At 36.2% G+C, this 17,055-nt stretch overlaps 1 protein-coding gene across 1 annotated transcript; it reads right to left on the bottom strand.

Moving 5' to 3' along the window:
• Positions 1-7,921: 7,921 nt before the first annotated feature.
• LOC127106057 (probable histone H2B.1) lies at positions 7,922-8,627 on the bottom strand. The gene has a single exon (XM_051043336.1). The coding sequence runs from the start codon at positions 8,530-8,532 to the stop codon at positions 8,086-8,088; it is 447 nt and encodes a 148-aa protein (XP_050899293.1). The 5' UTR covers positions 8,533-8,627; the 3' UTR covers positions 7,922-8,085.
• Between the last annotated feature and the right edge of the window lie 8,428 nt (positions 8,628-17,055).

Raw genomic sequence — 17,055 nt, 5'->3', positions numbered from 1 at the left:
GTTCGGGCACTTGCGAATAGAGAGATCAAGTGACCAATGGAGGATGAGGTGATCAAGCAAGAAGGCTAAGCATATAATCAAAGAGGCATAATTAGGGTTTCTTGGACCAAAATGTTCTTCAAAGGTCAAGGTCATGCAAACTAGGGTTTGGGGGCATGAAATATCTTGGAGTAGTTTCATAAGGTTGATGCATAATCAATGTTTGGATATTAGGGTTCCTCAAAGGCAAGGCCATCCCTATGCGCTTCTGAGCACATCAACAAAGACAACATCGAGATTTCTAACGGAGTTTGGTTGAGTTGTTTAACCACCTTGTACTCATTTTTTCTGATGATGCACATATATTCTTCCACCTCACTAACCGGAGTAGAATCCTACCTTTGTTGATTGTCTTCAATATATTTGCTCTTATCTTGACTTGATGCTCCACCATTGTCAACAGTAGGAGGTACTGGCGCAAATATTCTTCGACTTCTAGTCACTCCCCATGTTCCAGTTACGTTGACAGCTGGCTCTTTGGATGCCAATGGTTCATCGTGTACCTTTTTTCCCATGGATATAGATTGTGGAGTCATGAATCCATGTTACTGCCTTTGTGTCCTCGTATGGGAAAGGGGCAGGTACAATGATTATTAGAGGGATAACTGGATCAACAGAGATGGTCATCATGGTCAAATCATAGGGGATTTGTAATGGTTGAACTTGGTCATATGGGATTTCCAATGTTGCTACATCTTCAATACCGGACAAATGTTCCACCACTATAATTGCTTGGTTCATTAGCTCTTGGATACCAACTTTCAGGACTTCACAATTTTGTGGGTTAATCAAACAACGCTTGCAGGCAGCACTACAAACGGGAGATAAACTGTTCATTAATAATTGCTTCTTGATATCAGCTAGAGGGGTCTTCAACTCGTCCATTTTGGACACCAACTTCCCTCCTTCTTCTTCTTCTAACATATTCACCGTGGGCTTGTTATGTGGAGGCATCAGATTATTGTTCACACTCAGACCATTCAACGCGAATGTGATAGCCTTTGACTCAATCAGCTCTTGTGCCTTGTACTTCAGTGCCTTGAAGTTTTCTACTGAATGATTGGATGCTCCAAAATGGAACTCACATTGGGCATTAGCATCATAACCGGGAGGAAAAACTACTGGTGGAGGTCCTAACTCCTTCAATTGCACTAAAGATCCACGCGACAAGTATGGTAACATACGACTATACGACATCGGAACGGGGTCAAATCTTCTTTTTGGTCTTCTCTGCCTTTGTTGTTGTTATGGGTAATAATGTTGTTGTTGTTGTTGTTGGGGTGCATACTGTTGCTGATACAGGGCAGGTTGTTGAACAACCCGTTGGTTAGTAGGTATAGCATAAGGTTACTGAATTGGAATGGGTGACACATCGGTCACTTGCTGATATGGTGCATTATACATCAGAGCCCTTCCCCTCACAACGGAAGTCTCATTGGCTTCCCCTTATCTCTTCTTCCCATAAGTGACATACAGTTTCTTCGGTACACCAGAGGTACTGGAAGTGTTCTGAATCTTTCCCAACTTGATCATATTTTCAATCCTCTCGCCAACAAGGACTAAGTATGAGAATCCCAATGATGTACTTCCTACCATCATATCCAAATATGGTCCTTGAAGGTTACCATGAACATATCTACCAACTCTCGCTCCAATAAAGGAGGTTGCACTCTCGTCGTCAACTCTCTCCAACATTGTGCATACTCCTCGAAAGTCTCATCAAACTTTTGAGTAAGGTTTTGAAGTTGGATGCAATTTGGAGCCATGTCTGTGTTATATTGATAGTGCTTTAAGAAAGCCTCGGTCATGTCCCTCCATGAGCGGATGTGGGTACCCTCCAACTGCATGTACCACTCTAGCAAGGCCCCACTCAAACTATCTTGAAATAAATTCATGAGCAATCTTTCGTCATCTGAATAAGCAGCCATTTTCTGGCAGTAGGATCTGATGTGCATTCTCGGGTCACTTTCTCCCTTATATTTCTCAAAGTCAGGGACTTTTAATTTTTCCGGTATCTTTCCCCAGGCACTAAACACATTTCAACAGCATACAAGCCTATAGCGTTGGATCCCTCCATGGTCTTAAGCTTCTCCTCGATGCCACAAATTTTCTACTCCACCTCAGTAGTTGGTGGGCCAAAAGCATCATATACAAAATCGGCTCTTGGGCTAAAGAATGCGTCGTGTTGGTCATCTATTATTGTAGGGATCTGAACTTGAGGGTTTCCTTGTGGTGGCACAGGATTCTCTACTGTAGCAGCATTTCCAGAAACATTGGCTCTTTGTTGCATATCTTCTTGCATTTTAGCCATGATCTCTTGTCCTCTAGCTACAACTTAGATGGCTTCCATTAGTTGCCTCATTTATGCATGGACTTGGGACACCTCTTCTCTCAGTGCAGCCTGATTTTGCTCGAGTTGATCCATGTTTTCTCTTTGGTTGTCGCGTGTGTAGTAGGAATATTGGGAAGTCAGCTTTGCAATGACGGGTTCTGTTAAGAAAGGGTAATGCTGACTTTTTGGGTTTTGATTTGAAAACATGTAGAATGATGCATGAGTGCATTTTTTTATTCTTTATTTATGCAAAGCTCTTAATTATCATGTTATTCATTGCATGGAATATTTAAACATTTTATCATTGTAATCAGAAAAATAAGCACACAGAAGGTGGATCACAAAAACCTCATTCATTCATTTTTGGAAATAAACAAAGTACGAGAGAATTGGAAAATACAAGCTTTTTGAATTGGAAACAAACATGTAATATTACATGTCGACCCTAAAAGTGACCCCCTGAGTCCTACGGAGAGCTCCAATGTCGGTGATGAGCTCAACCATAGTCCTCTTGCAGAATTTTATGAAGTTGAAAACTTGTTCGGGGGTATTTTCTGGGCACATGACCAAATCTGCTTCTTTTAATTTCTCGGGAAAGTCTTGGAGAGAAAAATTGGTCAACACAACCATATTTGCATTTTTTTTTCATTCATTGTAGAGATTTTGTAGGTTTTGATGATTGCATCCATCTAAACCACTGTAGCTTCTGCCCCAAGGCATCTCTCTTCCCAATACCTATAGTTCTTTTGCAAATCGAGGTAAGCTTGATCATAGATCCCTTTCTTCATATTCTTGATTTGTTCACAAGCTTTTTCAAGTTGGAATTGCTCATGCGAGAAGCTTCGATAGATCTTTTCCTTCTCCAATTACTCACGGGTTAAATGTTCTTTATATTCTTTTCCAGTCTTCCTTAATTCTAGGATTTAGGCCTCGTAGTCTTCTCTGGCCGCTTTCTTCAGTGCATTTGACAATTCAATAGTCTTCTCAAGATCCTTGACAGTGTGTCAGGCTTGTTCCAACTTGTTGTTTTTGAAGTTTATCTCAGAGTTATCTACTAACAGGGCACCACTAACCCACTCTTTCTTTCCTTCAATCTCTTCTTGTTGCTTTCAAACTCTTCTTTGACTTTCTTACCCTTGTCTTCCAAGTCATCATTCCTTTGCTTGGTATGATTTAGTTGAGCTCGTAGCTGAGTATTTTCTAATTCAAGCTCTTTGATTTTGTTGGTAAGCTTGTCAGCATCTTCTTGCAAGATGAGCTCGGGTTTTGGCATTAGAGGGAATGATGAGGACTCAAAGAAGAAAGGTATATTGACAATCTGAGCTCGCTCTTTTACCCACAGGATGTATGGTTCCTTGGCTATGACATTTTTCTTTCCCCACTCTTGATCAATTATGATTATCCTTGTCCATGCTCTCCTCACAGCTGGATTGAGTGGGTCCCTATTATTGATGATGAATGGCACAAGGTCTTTGTCTTCGGGAGAACTCATCATTAAATGCTCGAGTTGCCTTTTAAGTAACACATGGTTGTAGTTGATGCAACCACGTATACCTATCAAAGGTATGTTAGAGAACCCTCTACATATAAATATGATATCTTTAGTTTCCCACTCTCTCTTATACCAATAGACAGAATTGGCAGAGAGAGAGGCAAACCTCTGAGGCCAAGTAAGATTCCTAGAGACAAAAGGTCATTTTTTAGGCATGTGGGTCATCATCCATACGTGTAAGAGAGGAGCGCAACAAGGGAAAGTTCCACCTTTTTTTCTCATGTCTAGTGTGAAAGGTATGATAAAAGTCTACTAACAGAAATGGCACGGGGTTGTCAGCCATGAAAATTTCTATTACATAATGACCTACAAAATTGTCAACATTTGGAAATAAGACAATTCCATGAACCAAAAGTGCCAAGAATGCACTACAAAACTCCTATTTTTCTTCTCTAGCAAGCCTTAAAGCATGATCTTCTAAGTATTTCCTTGTAAAATCCTTGATAACACCCTTGGGTACGCAATTGGCCACCAACTCATTTGCATTAAGTCCTAAGACTGAGGCTAGCTTGGACATAGTGAGGTCTTCTTCCATCTTGGGGAAAGGATTGTATCTTTGATAGCTCGATTCAAAATCCTCTCAAATTCTTTCAAGGCTGGAGCTATTTGAAAATCAGGGAAAGTAAAGCATCGTAGAGGGATGTCATAGTATTGAGCCAAGGTGGTAAGTGCCCCAAAGTCAACTTTTTCGGTTAAGAGGTCCATAATATTTCCATAGGTTGTACGAAACTTGTTGTTATTGATAGGCATAACCCTAGAATTTAAAGTCTTTAGACTGTCATACTGAGGTTCCTTGTAGCAAAAGGAGAAGGTGTTTTTCCTCGGAGGAGGTTTCATGATTACATTGGAAAATGTCTTATACTCCTGAAATGAACACAAGACACTAAGATATTTTCTTTTGTGTTTATGACTATGATGATGATGTATGAATGCATGTATGCATGGATGAATTGGTGAATGGATGAACACATTAATGGATAAATGGATAAGCGGTACTCAAGCATGGGTTCATAATCTGAGATCTCTGAGATGAGGAATGAAATATATTACTGATTGCTTTGAAACCAAAGTTCTCATTGTGTATGATTTAGGGCTTTTTAGAAACAAATACCCCAAAGTCATGGACTCATCTGACTGTTTTCCACTTATGGCAAAAGCATGGCGGTTGACAACTCCATCAAATGAATCTATTTTGGGTTAGGTCTTCGTACCGACCCTCGCGAGAAAATCTTCTCGGGGACCCATACTATGTGACCATTGACAATGGGTTCTAGACAAGGTTCTCAGAGTCATGAATTTCCTTGATTGTTTTCCACTTATATCAATTTACTTGTCATGCGTCAGATCCATCAATGAAATATTTTCTAAGTGAGGTCTTCGTATCGATCCTCGCGAGAAAAACTTCTTGGGGACCCATACTACGTGACTATTGTTCCTAATTGGCCATAGGTTTAATGTTCTTGGAGTCAATGATTCTTATAAAGATAATGACGCTTACGCCAAAAGCTTAACGGTCATTCAATATCTTTAAAAGAATCTACTCTAAGTGAGGTTCTCGTATCGATCCTTACAAGAAAAGCTTCTCGGCGGCTCATACTACTCAACTTCTCTTATCTCAAACTTACTCTCTAGACTCGGATAGAGAGTCTTTTCCAGAAGGTTTTCTTGCAATCAATAGCATCCACTTTTTTTGTTACCTCATCTTCATAGAGCCAAATTACAGTCAAAATAAAATTAACAAATACAAAGTAATCAAAAATAATAAAGATAGAAAGCAAAAAGACAACATAAACTAGGCTTGACTTGCTTAGGGAAACCGGGTCCCCAACAGAGTCGTCAGTTGTCGCTACCGCGAAAAAACTGACCGACTAGACTGAACTGTCAAAAGAAAAAATGACATAGATTCGTCATCGGATTCTATTTGTTCCTCATATATAAAGAGAGGAAAGGGAAATAGTCAATAAAACCCTTCTAAAAGAAAAAATATGGATAAGGATTGGTCTCGCAACCAAATTAGGGTTCAGAAGTCGATTACGCAAGGGGAATGTATTAGCACCCGTCACGTCCATGGTACTCCATGAGAACCATTTAAGTTATCTAGGTGCGTGGGTATTTATCTTTAAAAGTTTATCTTATTATTTAGAAAAAGATGGGAAAAGAAAGAGATTTGATGTTTTTATTATTGTGCTCGTCAAGGATTGAGACCCTTGTGATTACATATCATTCATTGGGGGATGAAGAATCAGATTTCCATAGTTTGGAGTAGAAAATATTTGTGTGTTGGTTGATTTTACCTTAAAAAATGATTTTCGGTGTGATGCCCTAAGGTGCAAAAATAAGGTTTGATGAGTTGATGTTTGTTTTAGGATTTTTGAAAAGAAATGTTTTTGGTTAGGATTGCACTAAAGACTATGAACGGAGGTGAATATTTCAAACAAACAAGTCAAACGGCTTTGAGGAGACAAGTCTCTTAACGAGTGAAAATGGGATCTTGAAAATTTAGAAGAAGTAACTACTCTTTTGATCCTTATTATTATTGTTAACACCATCACCATGTTGTTGTTTTCTCACAAATTCGTCTTCATCCATCAAACAATTCATGCATAACAACACACTTACTCGCACAATTAAACTAACTTCAATACTAAAACTAAAATAAACAAAAATGCAAATCTCAATGCTCTTTCTTCACTATTTTAGAAAATATATGGAATTGCTGAGCTCAATGCCACCTTTAACAATATCTCTTTCACATCGTAGAAACCAAAATGACCTTCATCTTTAAAACCAAAAAATACACCAACTTTTGCACCAAATAATCTGAAGTTCAGCCTTGAGGTAGCTTGTTACTATAATATTCATTCTGAAGAAGCATAATGTATAGTCAAAATAAAAATAAAAATAAAAATAGAAGATATCAATATCATAACTATAAGTCAAAAGAAGATTATACAGAAGTGTGGTTGTGATTAATATACAAACAAAAGCAATGAACTATCAGTTCCAAATAAGCAATGAACTATCAATTCCAAAACAAAGAAAGGAAACACTTATCACATGAAAATATCATAACTTCAGCCTTGCATATCATCCAAAAATCAAGTGAATTCATCAATAAAAATCGAACATAAAAAATTGAAGTTGTTGAAATACATATCAAGAATTCCAGTATAGTAGAAAAAAGGAACATATTAGTTATTCCCCACACTAAATCACCTTCCTTAGTCATTGTGCCAAGATTCCAGAACTTTCGACACACCATAACCAACTATCGGCTGCAATAACTCAAAAGTTATCAGTAGCTGCACAATACCATTTCAATTCCTGAAATTTATTGCCATTAAATAATTATAACTTCAAAATCATGGTTTGTTACCTGCATTGTTGAGGATCTGAAAGAGGTTCAGTTTTTTCTTGAGTTTGAGAGCAGTTTCAAAGTAGTCGTGTTGAATAAGCTTAGATTATGAACAAGTACCATGTTTTCATCCATTAATTTGACCATAATCTAAAACCGTTGATACTTGAACAACTCAGAGATGGCCAATTTTTTTCCAAGTTCTTAATGAGGTCTGAGATCTATAATATGACTTTATATATGAGTGTTTCAGAAGAAAATGAAATAATAAAATCATAAACATCAATTAAATACATATATTTTGAAAAATAAAATGAATACCTTAGATTTATCAAGGACACTGAGGATCACAGTTTGAGGGAAATGATGCATCGTTGTAGTTAAGTCTAAGCACATAAATGTATTAAATCCAAAAAATAAACACAAACCCTTTTAATTCTTATTAAGTTTGAATCTAATCATCAAAATCGGTGTCCGACCGACCCGGTATGATGGAAACTTGGAAAACTTAATCAACTCTTGGTTTCTTGCATCAAGTATTATTTTATCTTTGGATTATCATTATGCGTGGAAAACTCCTTATTCATTTAGGCTTTGAACTCTTAGTTATATTTGTCAAGTTAACAGGAGAGAGATACATACATTTAGTGATCAAATATAATTATAATCGGCACTTTAATACACAAAGGAAACAACAGATTCAATTGTTTCAGGATACAAGCCTTAACAAAGAAAGAAGCTCCTAATTGATATATTTAATAACTAAAACTGGATCCATCAAACAAAATATCACCAGCCTTAAAGAGTCTAAGAACTTGTAAACTTAGTAACAGCTTTGGTGCCCTCAGAGACGGCGTGCTTGGCTAATTCTCCGGGCAGAACAAGTCTAACCGCGGTCTGAATTTCCCTTGATGTAATTGTTGGCTTCTTGTTGTATCTTGCAAGTCTTGAAGACTCTGCAGCAAGCTTCTCGAAGATGTCGTTGATGAAACTGTTCATGATACCCATGGCCTTGCTTGAGATACCAATGTCAGGGTGAACTTGCTTCAGAACCTTGAAGATGTAGATCTTGTATGTCTCCACACTCTTCTTGTTTCTCTTCTTCTTCTTGTCTCCGGCAGCGGCACCGCCATCCTTAGGCAGCTTCTTTCCGGCCTTTGGCTTCTTCTCGGCCGGGGCTTTCTCTGCTACCGTGGACTTCTTCTCCTCCACGGGTTTCTTCTCAGCTGGTTTCTTCTCTCCCTTTGGCGCCATTGAAGGAATTCAGAAATTCTACTTTGGAAAAGTTTAGGGATACAACTTAGAAATCGAAGAGGATGCAGAAATTGGGAGTGAATGAGAATAAAATGTTGCGATGATTTATATATAACAAGATTCTCGTGTTGCTATTTGCTGATGTGGTAATCCGCAGATCGATGACGTGGAAATGTTTTAACCGTTAAATAAATGTGATGGATGGCTTAGATGCTTTTTCTTATTTCCCCCTATTCCAAGGAGATGGCAAGGGAGTAATTGCTTTTCATTACGCGCAGAAATGGATATTCCCACTTTTATATCCTTCTTTTCGCGGCTTAGTTTTCAAACACACAGTTTTTAAATTTGCGAAAATACCATACTTAATTTTAATTTTAAAAAAATATTCTTACCAGAATTATTAATTTAAAAATTAAATTAAACTTAATTCTAATTCTATGATGTCTTCTTAAAATTCTTTCCGCTAAAATTACTAATTTATTTATTAATTAATTAATAATTAAATTAAAATAATATTTTATTAATAAATATTACATTAATTAGTTAATTAATTAAAAAGTCACACTCTTCATTAACTCTATTACTTATAATCTCACAAACTCTTTGAGGTTAGAGTTATCTACTTTGGATGAAAATAAAAAAGCATTTGTTTTTCGCGTTATTTCATCTAAAATACGAAAACTCTTTGAAAGGTAGCACCAAGTATGAGACGGAGGGAAAATAGAGATATTTCAATATATTATGTAGATTAAGGGATGTTGTATATCTTTTTTATATTTGCTAATGGAGATGGTTTGGACCATGCTTTTATTGAAGTGGGGTCTAGATGTGGGGTGTTCCCTTTAGATGAAAATAAGATGATATGCAATACATATGATAGGTGTGTCATTCTCTTTCATGAATGTTTGTTCTCTTTAATAGGCTTTTGTCTGTGGATATTTTGTAGGATTTATGGTTTGCCTTTGTCGTTGTGCTTTTGATGATGATAAGGAGACATGTTTTTTACAATCTCAAATTTAATAAAATTGTTAAAGATGCAAATAGACAAATTAGGGTTAATCGTTTGATGATGGTACATAACTAAAATAAATATTAAGGTTCATCTCCAATAAGATTCAAGAAAGTGTCTACATGATTGGTTTAATTAACAAGTCTTGAAGCTTCAAAGTAAGAAAGATATGAAGTGTGAAAGTTTGTCTTATCGCGTCTGAGTGAACTGTCTTTTGTAAGAACACAAAGGGCTTTTTTTCATAAAGTTATACAGCTAAATCACACATATATACACACACACATATTATACCTAAAAATGTTTGGCCTAAAGATGTTTTGGAATGTGCCAGTTGAATCAGGAATTGTCTTAATGATTTTGGACAAAGTTTTGCATTGTCCAATCGTTTGGCACATATACCCAATCAATTGGGTCAGTGCAATAACTGTTCTTAATCGTTTGGGACAACGTCTTAATGAATGACAATGTCTCTGGATATTTTATTTCCTTTTTCAATTTTCTAATTAATTATTTTTAGGTCATCCAATCGATTGAAATAAGTGTCAATCGATTGTCTTATCAAGTTGGCCCAAGAAAAATTCCTTTTTCATACCACCCTTTAGCCTTTAAATAGAAGTTATTCCCTTCTTATTTTCACATCCAGAAACGTAAGTTCACTATCTCACTCCTCACTCTCTTTATCTCTAAAATATTTTTGAACTTTCTCTCCCATATTTTAGTTGTAGCACTTCTGAGAAAGTCCTTTTGTGTAGCGAGGAGACGATTGGATATGCCTGGAATGCATATTTTTCAAATCAAAACTGAGCTAAATGTAGTCTCTAAGTCAGTGAGATCCTCGCCTTAATAAATATCATTCTCAATCTTGAGAAAATTGATTATCCAATTGACTTGCACCCTTAGCCGATCGACTAGCACATCGTTTTTGGAATAATTTCGAACCAGTTTTGGACGTGCACGATCTCCATTAACTCCTTTCACTTCTTGCACGATCAAACACACCAAATGCTACACCATAAATAAGTAACACTACACCATCATTTTGCATCTTATATCTTCTCGCTATTGTTGCATTCTTGTTTGAGTTCTTTACTTTTTCTCCATAAGTATCATCATGGCCTTTTCAAATAGTATTGTTCTCCTCTTATCATCATAACTATTTTGTCCAATCTGCGAAGCTTTAATCTTTTTTTGAATCATTTTGATCTTCTCAATCTTCTCTTGAACGATCTCTGGCCCAAGCACCTCTCTTTCGCCAGAATCATACCAACACAAAGGTACCATACACCTCCTACCATACAAAGCCTCAAACAGTGTCATTCCAATACTTGAATGAACATTGTTGTTGTAAGTAAACTCGACCAACGACAAGTAACTATCCCAATTACCTCCTTACTCCAACACGCAAGCTCTCGACAAATTCTCCAAAGATTTGATGGTCTTTTCTGTATGACTATGTGTATTTGGATGATAAGCATAACTCAACCACAACTTAGTTCCCAAGGATTTCTGCAAACTCTCCCAGAATCTTGAAGTGAACCTCGGATCTCTATCTGAAACAATACTTGAAGGAATACCATGCAAACTGTCAACCATCTCAATATACACCTCAGATAAATTTTGTAATGAATAGTTGATCTTTATTGGAATGAAATTAGTTAATTTATTAGCATATCCATCATAACCTAAATCGTAACACTTCCTTTATAAGTCTTTGGAAATATTGTCACAAAATCCATAGAAATGATATCCCACTTACACTTAGGAATACTCAATGGTTGCATTAATCCCGGCGGCTTCTGATGCTCAGTTTTTGACTTCTGAAAAGTCAAACATGAACAAACAAACTCTGCGACATCCTTTTTCATACCGGGCCACCAAAACATATTCTTATGATCTTGGTACATCTTAGTAGCATCGGGTGAGTACTCAAACTACTTTTATAACCTTCCTCAAGAATACTTTTCTTAAGCTCTGACACATTTGACACACAAACTATATCATGGAACCTCATAACCCCATTATCATCAATTTGAAAATCCATTCCTTTACCTTGATTGATCAACACCAACCACTCAATGAATCCCAAGTATAATTTTTGACATTCTCTGATCTCCTCAAGAATACCACTAGTCAATTTCAGCATAGCTAACTTCACACTGTTAGGAGTGTTAGACGAAGGCAATGATATAGCGGGTGTGAATAGATCAGAAATAAATTTTTCTTCAATTAAAATTTTGTTTTGAAAAAATATTTACAATGGCAAGCAAAAGCAATTATGAGTCGACACTCGTCTATCCCAAACTGTTATCTGAAGAATCGTATATGCGTTTAAACCATAACAAAACGTGTATTAATGATGAGAAAGTAAATTAATATGTTTTACAAAATAATCGTTTGAACATTGTCACACTTTGTAATCAATTTCCAATGAACTTGGAAACAAAAATTGACACAAATAATTTATCAAATACTTGGTGTGCAATAAACACCAAGCTAATTTTACTTTGTGTTTAAGATATGAAAAACCAATTGTAGTTGTTTGTATTGCAACTATCTTACAAAAACAGTTTGAATTACTTCAACACAAACAAAATTATCAGTTTATCAAATTGTACACTAAGTGAATTATCAAAATGTAAAGAGAGAGAGAGAGAGAGAGAGAGAGAGAGTATGTGTATGTGTGTGTGTGTGTGAGAGAGAGAGAGGGAGAACACAGGGATTTATTTAGGCAGTTCTTCAATTATGCTCACTATGGATACATTTGCCCCAAATTCCAAATATAATTGAGATGTGTAATCAACCTTTGCAAGAGTTGTATACAAGAGAAAAAGTAACAATCTAAACCCCCAAACCTTGTGTTGGATGTTGATCCAAAATTCTCCCCCCTCCCTTTGATCTTGTTAGATGAAGGTGACTTATCTAGAGGGGGAGAATAGATCACAGATTAAAAACTTTATAAAAATTGTTTTGAAAATTTTAACGGTTAGCGGAAGTGACCCGGATCGAATCGTCTAAATCGGACTACTATCGAGAAGCTCGGATATGCGTATATGAAAACCAATTGATGATAATGATAGACAAATCAATTAATATGTTTAATAAAAACAATCGTTTAAATGATATAGATAAAGGTGGAGGCTATTTCCAATGACAAAATACACAAAAACTTAATTGAGGCAAATTATCGAACACCTTGTGTGCAATCAATTTCGTTTAGAATTTTCTATGGTTTTGTTGATTTGAAAAAGAAAAAAAAAATCTAATGGATTATGATCAACACAACAAAACCGTTTTTGAAATGTTATCAACAAAAGTTTAACCAAACGAATTGATCGCACAATCTAAGAATTCAAGAATTTGCCAATGAAAAGTAAAAGAGATTGTGAGAGAGAGGGAGAGAGAGAGAGAGAGAGAGAGAGAGAGAGAGAGAGTGCGTGAGAGAGAGAGAGAGAAAGTACACAAGGATTTGTTAAGGCAATTCACCAATCATCCTCGTTATGTTATGTCTGCCCCTAATTCCCAATAGAATTGAGATATCAATCTTACTTTGCAAAAGTAGTTTGACAAGAGAAATGTAGCAATAAAACCCCACAAATCCTATGTTTGATGTTGATTGTAACACTTTCTCTTCCTTGATCTTGAGCTCGGTCAAGCACCCAATAATCCCAATTGATCCTCTAGTTACCGCTACTCCTTCGATCGGATCCACCGTTCTTTGAAGCTTTCACTCGGATGAATCCAATTGCAAATTATTGTGACCAAAGATTTCCAAACAATCCTCCAGTTACCGCTACTCCTTTGACCGAACCCACCATTCTTCGAAGCTTTCACTCAGATGAATCTGATTGCGAATTCTTGTGCAAAATCCCTAAATCTACACCAATCTTGGAGGACAAACCCTAATTGGTTTTTCCTGATGAAAACCCAAAAATAATCTCAACCTCATTGTACCAGTTACACCAACCTAAATTGGACGTTATCAACTCTAAACCTTGATGCAACACAACAAGAATGATTATGTGTAATTGTTATGCACATGCAAAGAGAGATTAAAGATGACGATATTTTCCTTTGTATCTTTCAAGTTTTCAACTATTTGAAATGATGCATGTATGAAGTATTTATATGTATGCAAGTTGGAGGCAAAAAGAATGCAAAAGATTTGAAAAATCATGATTTTTTTTGGAAAAATGCATCGTATGTGTCAATCTATATAAGTCAAGTGTCGACACATTCGAAGCATGTGTCGACCTATATAAGTCATGTGTCGACACATTCGAAGCATGTGTCGACACATTTGAAGCATGTGTCGACCTGTATAGGTCATGTGTCGACTCATAAAAGAAAATTTTATTCTATGTGTCGACCTAAAACCCCTTCATAGTCGGCACATTAAATAGATGCTACATGCTTTAAAACTCATCAACATGTGTCGACTTATACGATGTATGTGTCGACATATAAGCTTGTGTCTAGCATAAAAACACATATTTGCCATGTAGAATCATTTCTAACCTTTTCTAAATTATTTCCAAAATGTTTTTATGCTTCCTAATGCTAATATGCACATGAAGACTCAGAGGATATCGTCCAATATACATAAACACTAAAGTATCCTAATTTTGACATCATACAAAATACATCTAACTGGAAGTTGAACCCATAGATCTTAAGCAAGATCAAGTGACCCAGGACTTCCAAGTCGATCCTCCGGTTATCGCCTGTTCTTTAAAGCTTTCACTCGGCTGAATCCTCGTTGTGAAATCTTGTACAAAAACCCTTAAATCAACCTTGATATTAAAGGGAATACCCTAATCAATTTTATCAATGAAAATCCCAAAGGATACTCAACCCAATTTGATTACAAAAATCCTAAATTGGACCTTATCAATATAATCTACCCAACAAGAATGATTATGTGTAATTGTTGTGTGTATGCATAGAAGAAGATTGAAGATGAAGAGAAAAATTCTTTGTATGTTCTTGGTTTCAATATTAAGAAATGATGCATGAATGCATATTTATATGTATGAGCGTGGGTAGAAAAATAACTAAGAAAACATATTTTTAGTAAAAATTACAAGTTTAGTAAAATATAACAGAATGTATTGACTCCAAACAAGTATGAGTAAATACATAAGCCTATGAGACGATGCAATTAAGGTTGATCCATTGGCTTGCCAAAACTTTCAGTTGGAGTTGACTCCAAACATGGGAGAGTCGACTCATGCGTATTATGTATCGATCCATGCCACCTATGTATCGATACATTGAAGGCATAATTATTATTTTTTAAAACCATTCAGTTGGATTCGACTCCCAACACGGATGAGTCGACTCATACACATTATGTATTGACCCACACCACTTATGTATTGATACATTGAAGCCAAAATTGTCATTTTAAAAAATTCTTCAGTATGTATCGACCCATAGACTTGTTTTTCATGTATTAATACTAAGTGTCATAGTTTTTATATCATTCAAAACATATCTAAGAGAATAGTTCACTCACATACTCCCCTTTTTTTATTATGGAAAAATTTACGAAGTATTTTTCATCTTGATCATAGCTCCCCCTGAATATGTGAATCTTAAGACCTTGTAATTCTCCCTAATTGACAACATCAAAAAGAGACAAAGGTACAAAACGTGAAAAGTGTCATTGAAAATTCACAACAACATATAAATCACTCAGAGGCATTGCAAAGATAAGAGATTCAATTATAACATGCACTCACATAGAATTAAGTCAAATTGAAACAATGCATAAACATAAATACACAACCAAGTTAGATAAAAGAGATGAAAGTCATTACATATTTGTCATAAGAAGGTCACAATAGAACAACATAATAATAAACAAAAAAACATGAAAACATAAATGCATGCAAAAGAAACTTGTTCTATAATGAATCTCAACTAATGACCATGACCATGACCTTTATGATCCCTAATTTTAGGTCCCCCGCCCCAGTACCAAGCTACACCTTTGCTTCCATACTCATAATCCAAGAAATCACACATCTCCCGGTAAAATTGTTGATAATAACGGGGATTGTCATTTTGATAATGAATCGTGTTGTTGATGTAGGGTTATGTAGCATCATGATTGAATGCCATATTTTGAAGGATCCCATTAAATTGATCCATAGCATGCATGGCGAAATTGTTAAATTTGGTGTCTTAAGCATTCATATATTCATGGACCAATCTGAAGTGCTCCTCTTGAGCAACTTCAAATGCGTCACACCTACGTGACCCCTCTTCATGGTGCTCCCGTTGCTTAACACGCATGTTTTCTAACAAGGTGATAATAGAAGATTCTTCACCACTTGAGCCAACACCAGAGTAGATACCATAAGTCGTGTCATGTTGGGTTCAAGAATTCTATTTCCACTGCCCCTGCCCCTGTGGATCTTCATGTTGCACTACATCATGTTACCAATCATGATCATCATCATGGTGAGTATCAACCATGTCTATATCCACATGATGAACTTGTTCTTGCACTTGTTATTCATCAACAAAAATTGTAAAAAAATTTAGCAGGATCATCATAATTATATATGACCTTAACGGATCCCTTCATCTTATAGTAGTAAACCTTGAGAACATTATCCCAATGGTACCCCATGTAACACCCCGATAATAATAAAATAATTATTTAAATTGAGTTAATAATTTATTTATTAATTTAGTTAAATAATTGGAAATTTTATTATTATTATTTTTGGATTATTATTATTATTCGGAAAATATATATATGTTGGAAATAAGAGAAAGAATCCCATTTTTGGTAAAAAGAAAGTTTCACGTGAAAACAGAGAGGCGATCGTGAAAGAGGAAAAGGGCAAAGAGACAGAGCAAGGGCTGAAGGTTGAAGAGAGAAAAGCTTGGAGCTCAAAGATTTGCCGGATTAATCAGGTAAGGGGGGTTTATCGTCGATTAATGGGTATTATGGGATAATATGTGATGGGTAGTGATAAGCCATTAATTTGACCCTAATTGGGATTGTTGATGCTGAAGAATTATGTTGGATAAACTGTATTTAGACTGTAATTGAATCTGTGGTTGGGTTAGTTGTGAAATTCCGAACGTATAGCTTTTTACGGAATCGGAATCGGAGGTCCGGAAGTCCTCCAATGGCGGGAAATGCGGAGAATTCTGCATTCTGCCTTGTGTTAGCGCAGGAACTGCTGTTTTGTCTGCGTTAACCGGTTAACCCAGGGTGTTAACCGGTTAACACTGTTATAATTGGTGAAAATGTGCTGTTTTGCCTGCATTAACCAGTTAACCCAGGGCGTTAACCGGTTAACGCTGTTGCGTTTTGCCAGAAAATGTGTTTTTTTGCCTGCGTTAACCGGTTAACCCAGGGCGTTAACCGGTTAACACTGTTGCAGAGTGGAAAAATTGACTTTTTAATGTTGTGTACATAATTGAGAGTTGGCCTATGTTGGCGTATGATGTAATAGGGATTATATCCCGTTGTTTTGAGCAGTATCGGTATTAGT

Source organism: Lathyrus oleraceus, chromosome 7 (assembly GCF_024323335.1).
Source record: "Lathyrus oleraceus cultivar Zhongwan6 chromosome 7, CAAS_Psat_ZW6_1.0, whole genome shotgun sequence".
In the NCBI taxonomy this organism is placed as follows: Eukaryota; Viridiplantae; Streptophyta; class Magnoliopsida; order Fabales; family Fabaceae; genus Lathyrus; species Lathyrus oleraceus.
This window is presented reverse-complemented; position numbering and strand designations above follow the sequence as displayed.

Coding starts and splice junctions, on each gene's coding strand:
- LOC127106057 (XM_051043336.1), bottom strand. CDS start 8,532: ATGGCGCCAAAGGGAGAGAAGAAACCAGCTGAGAAGAAACCCGTGGAG.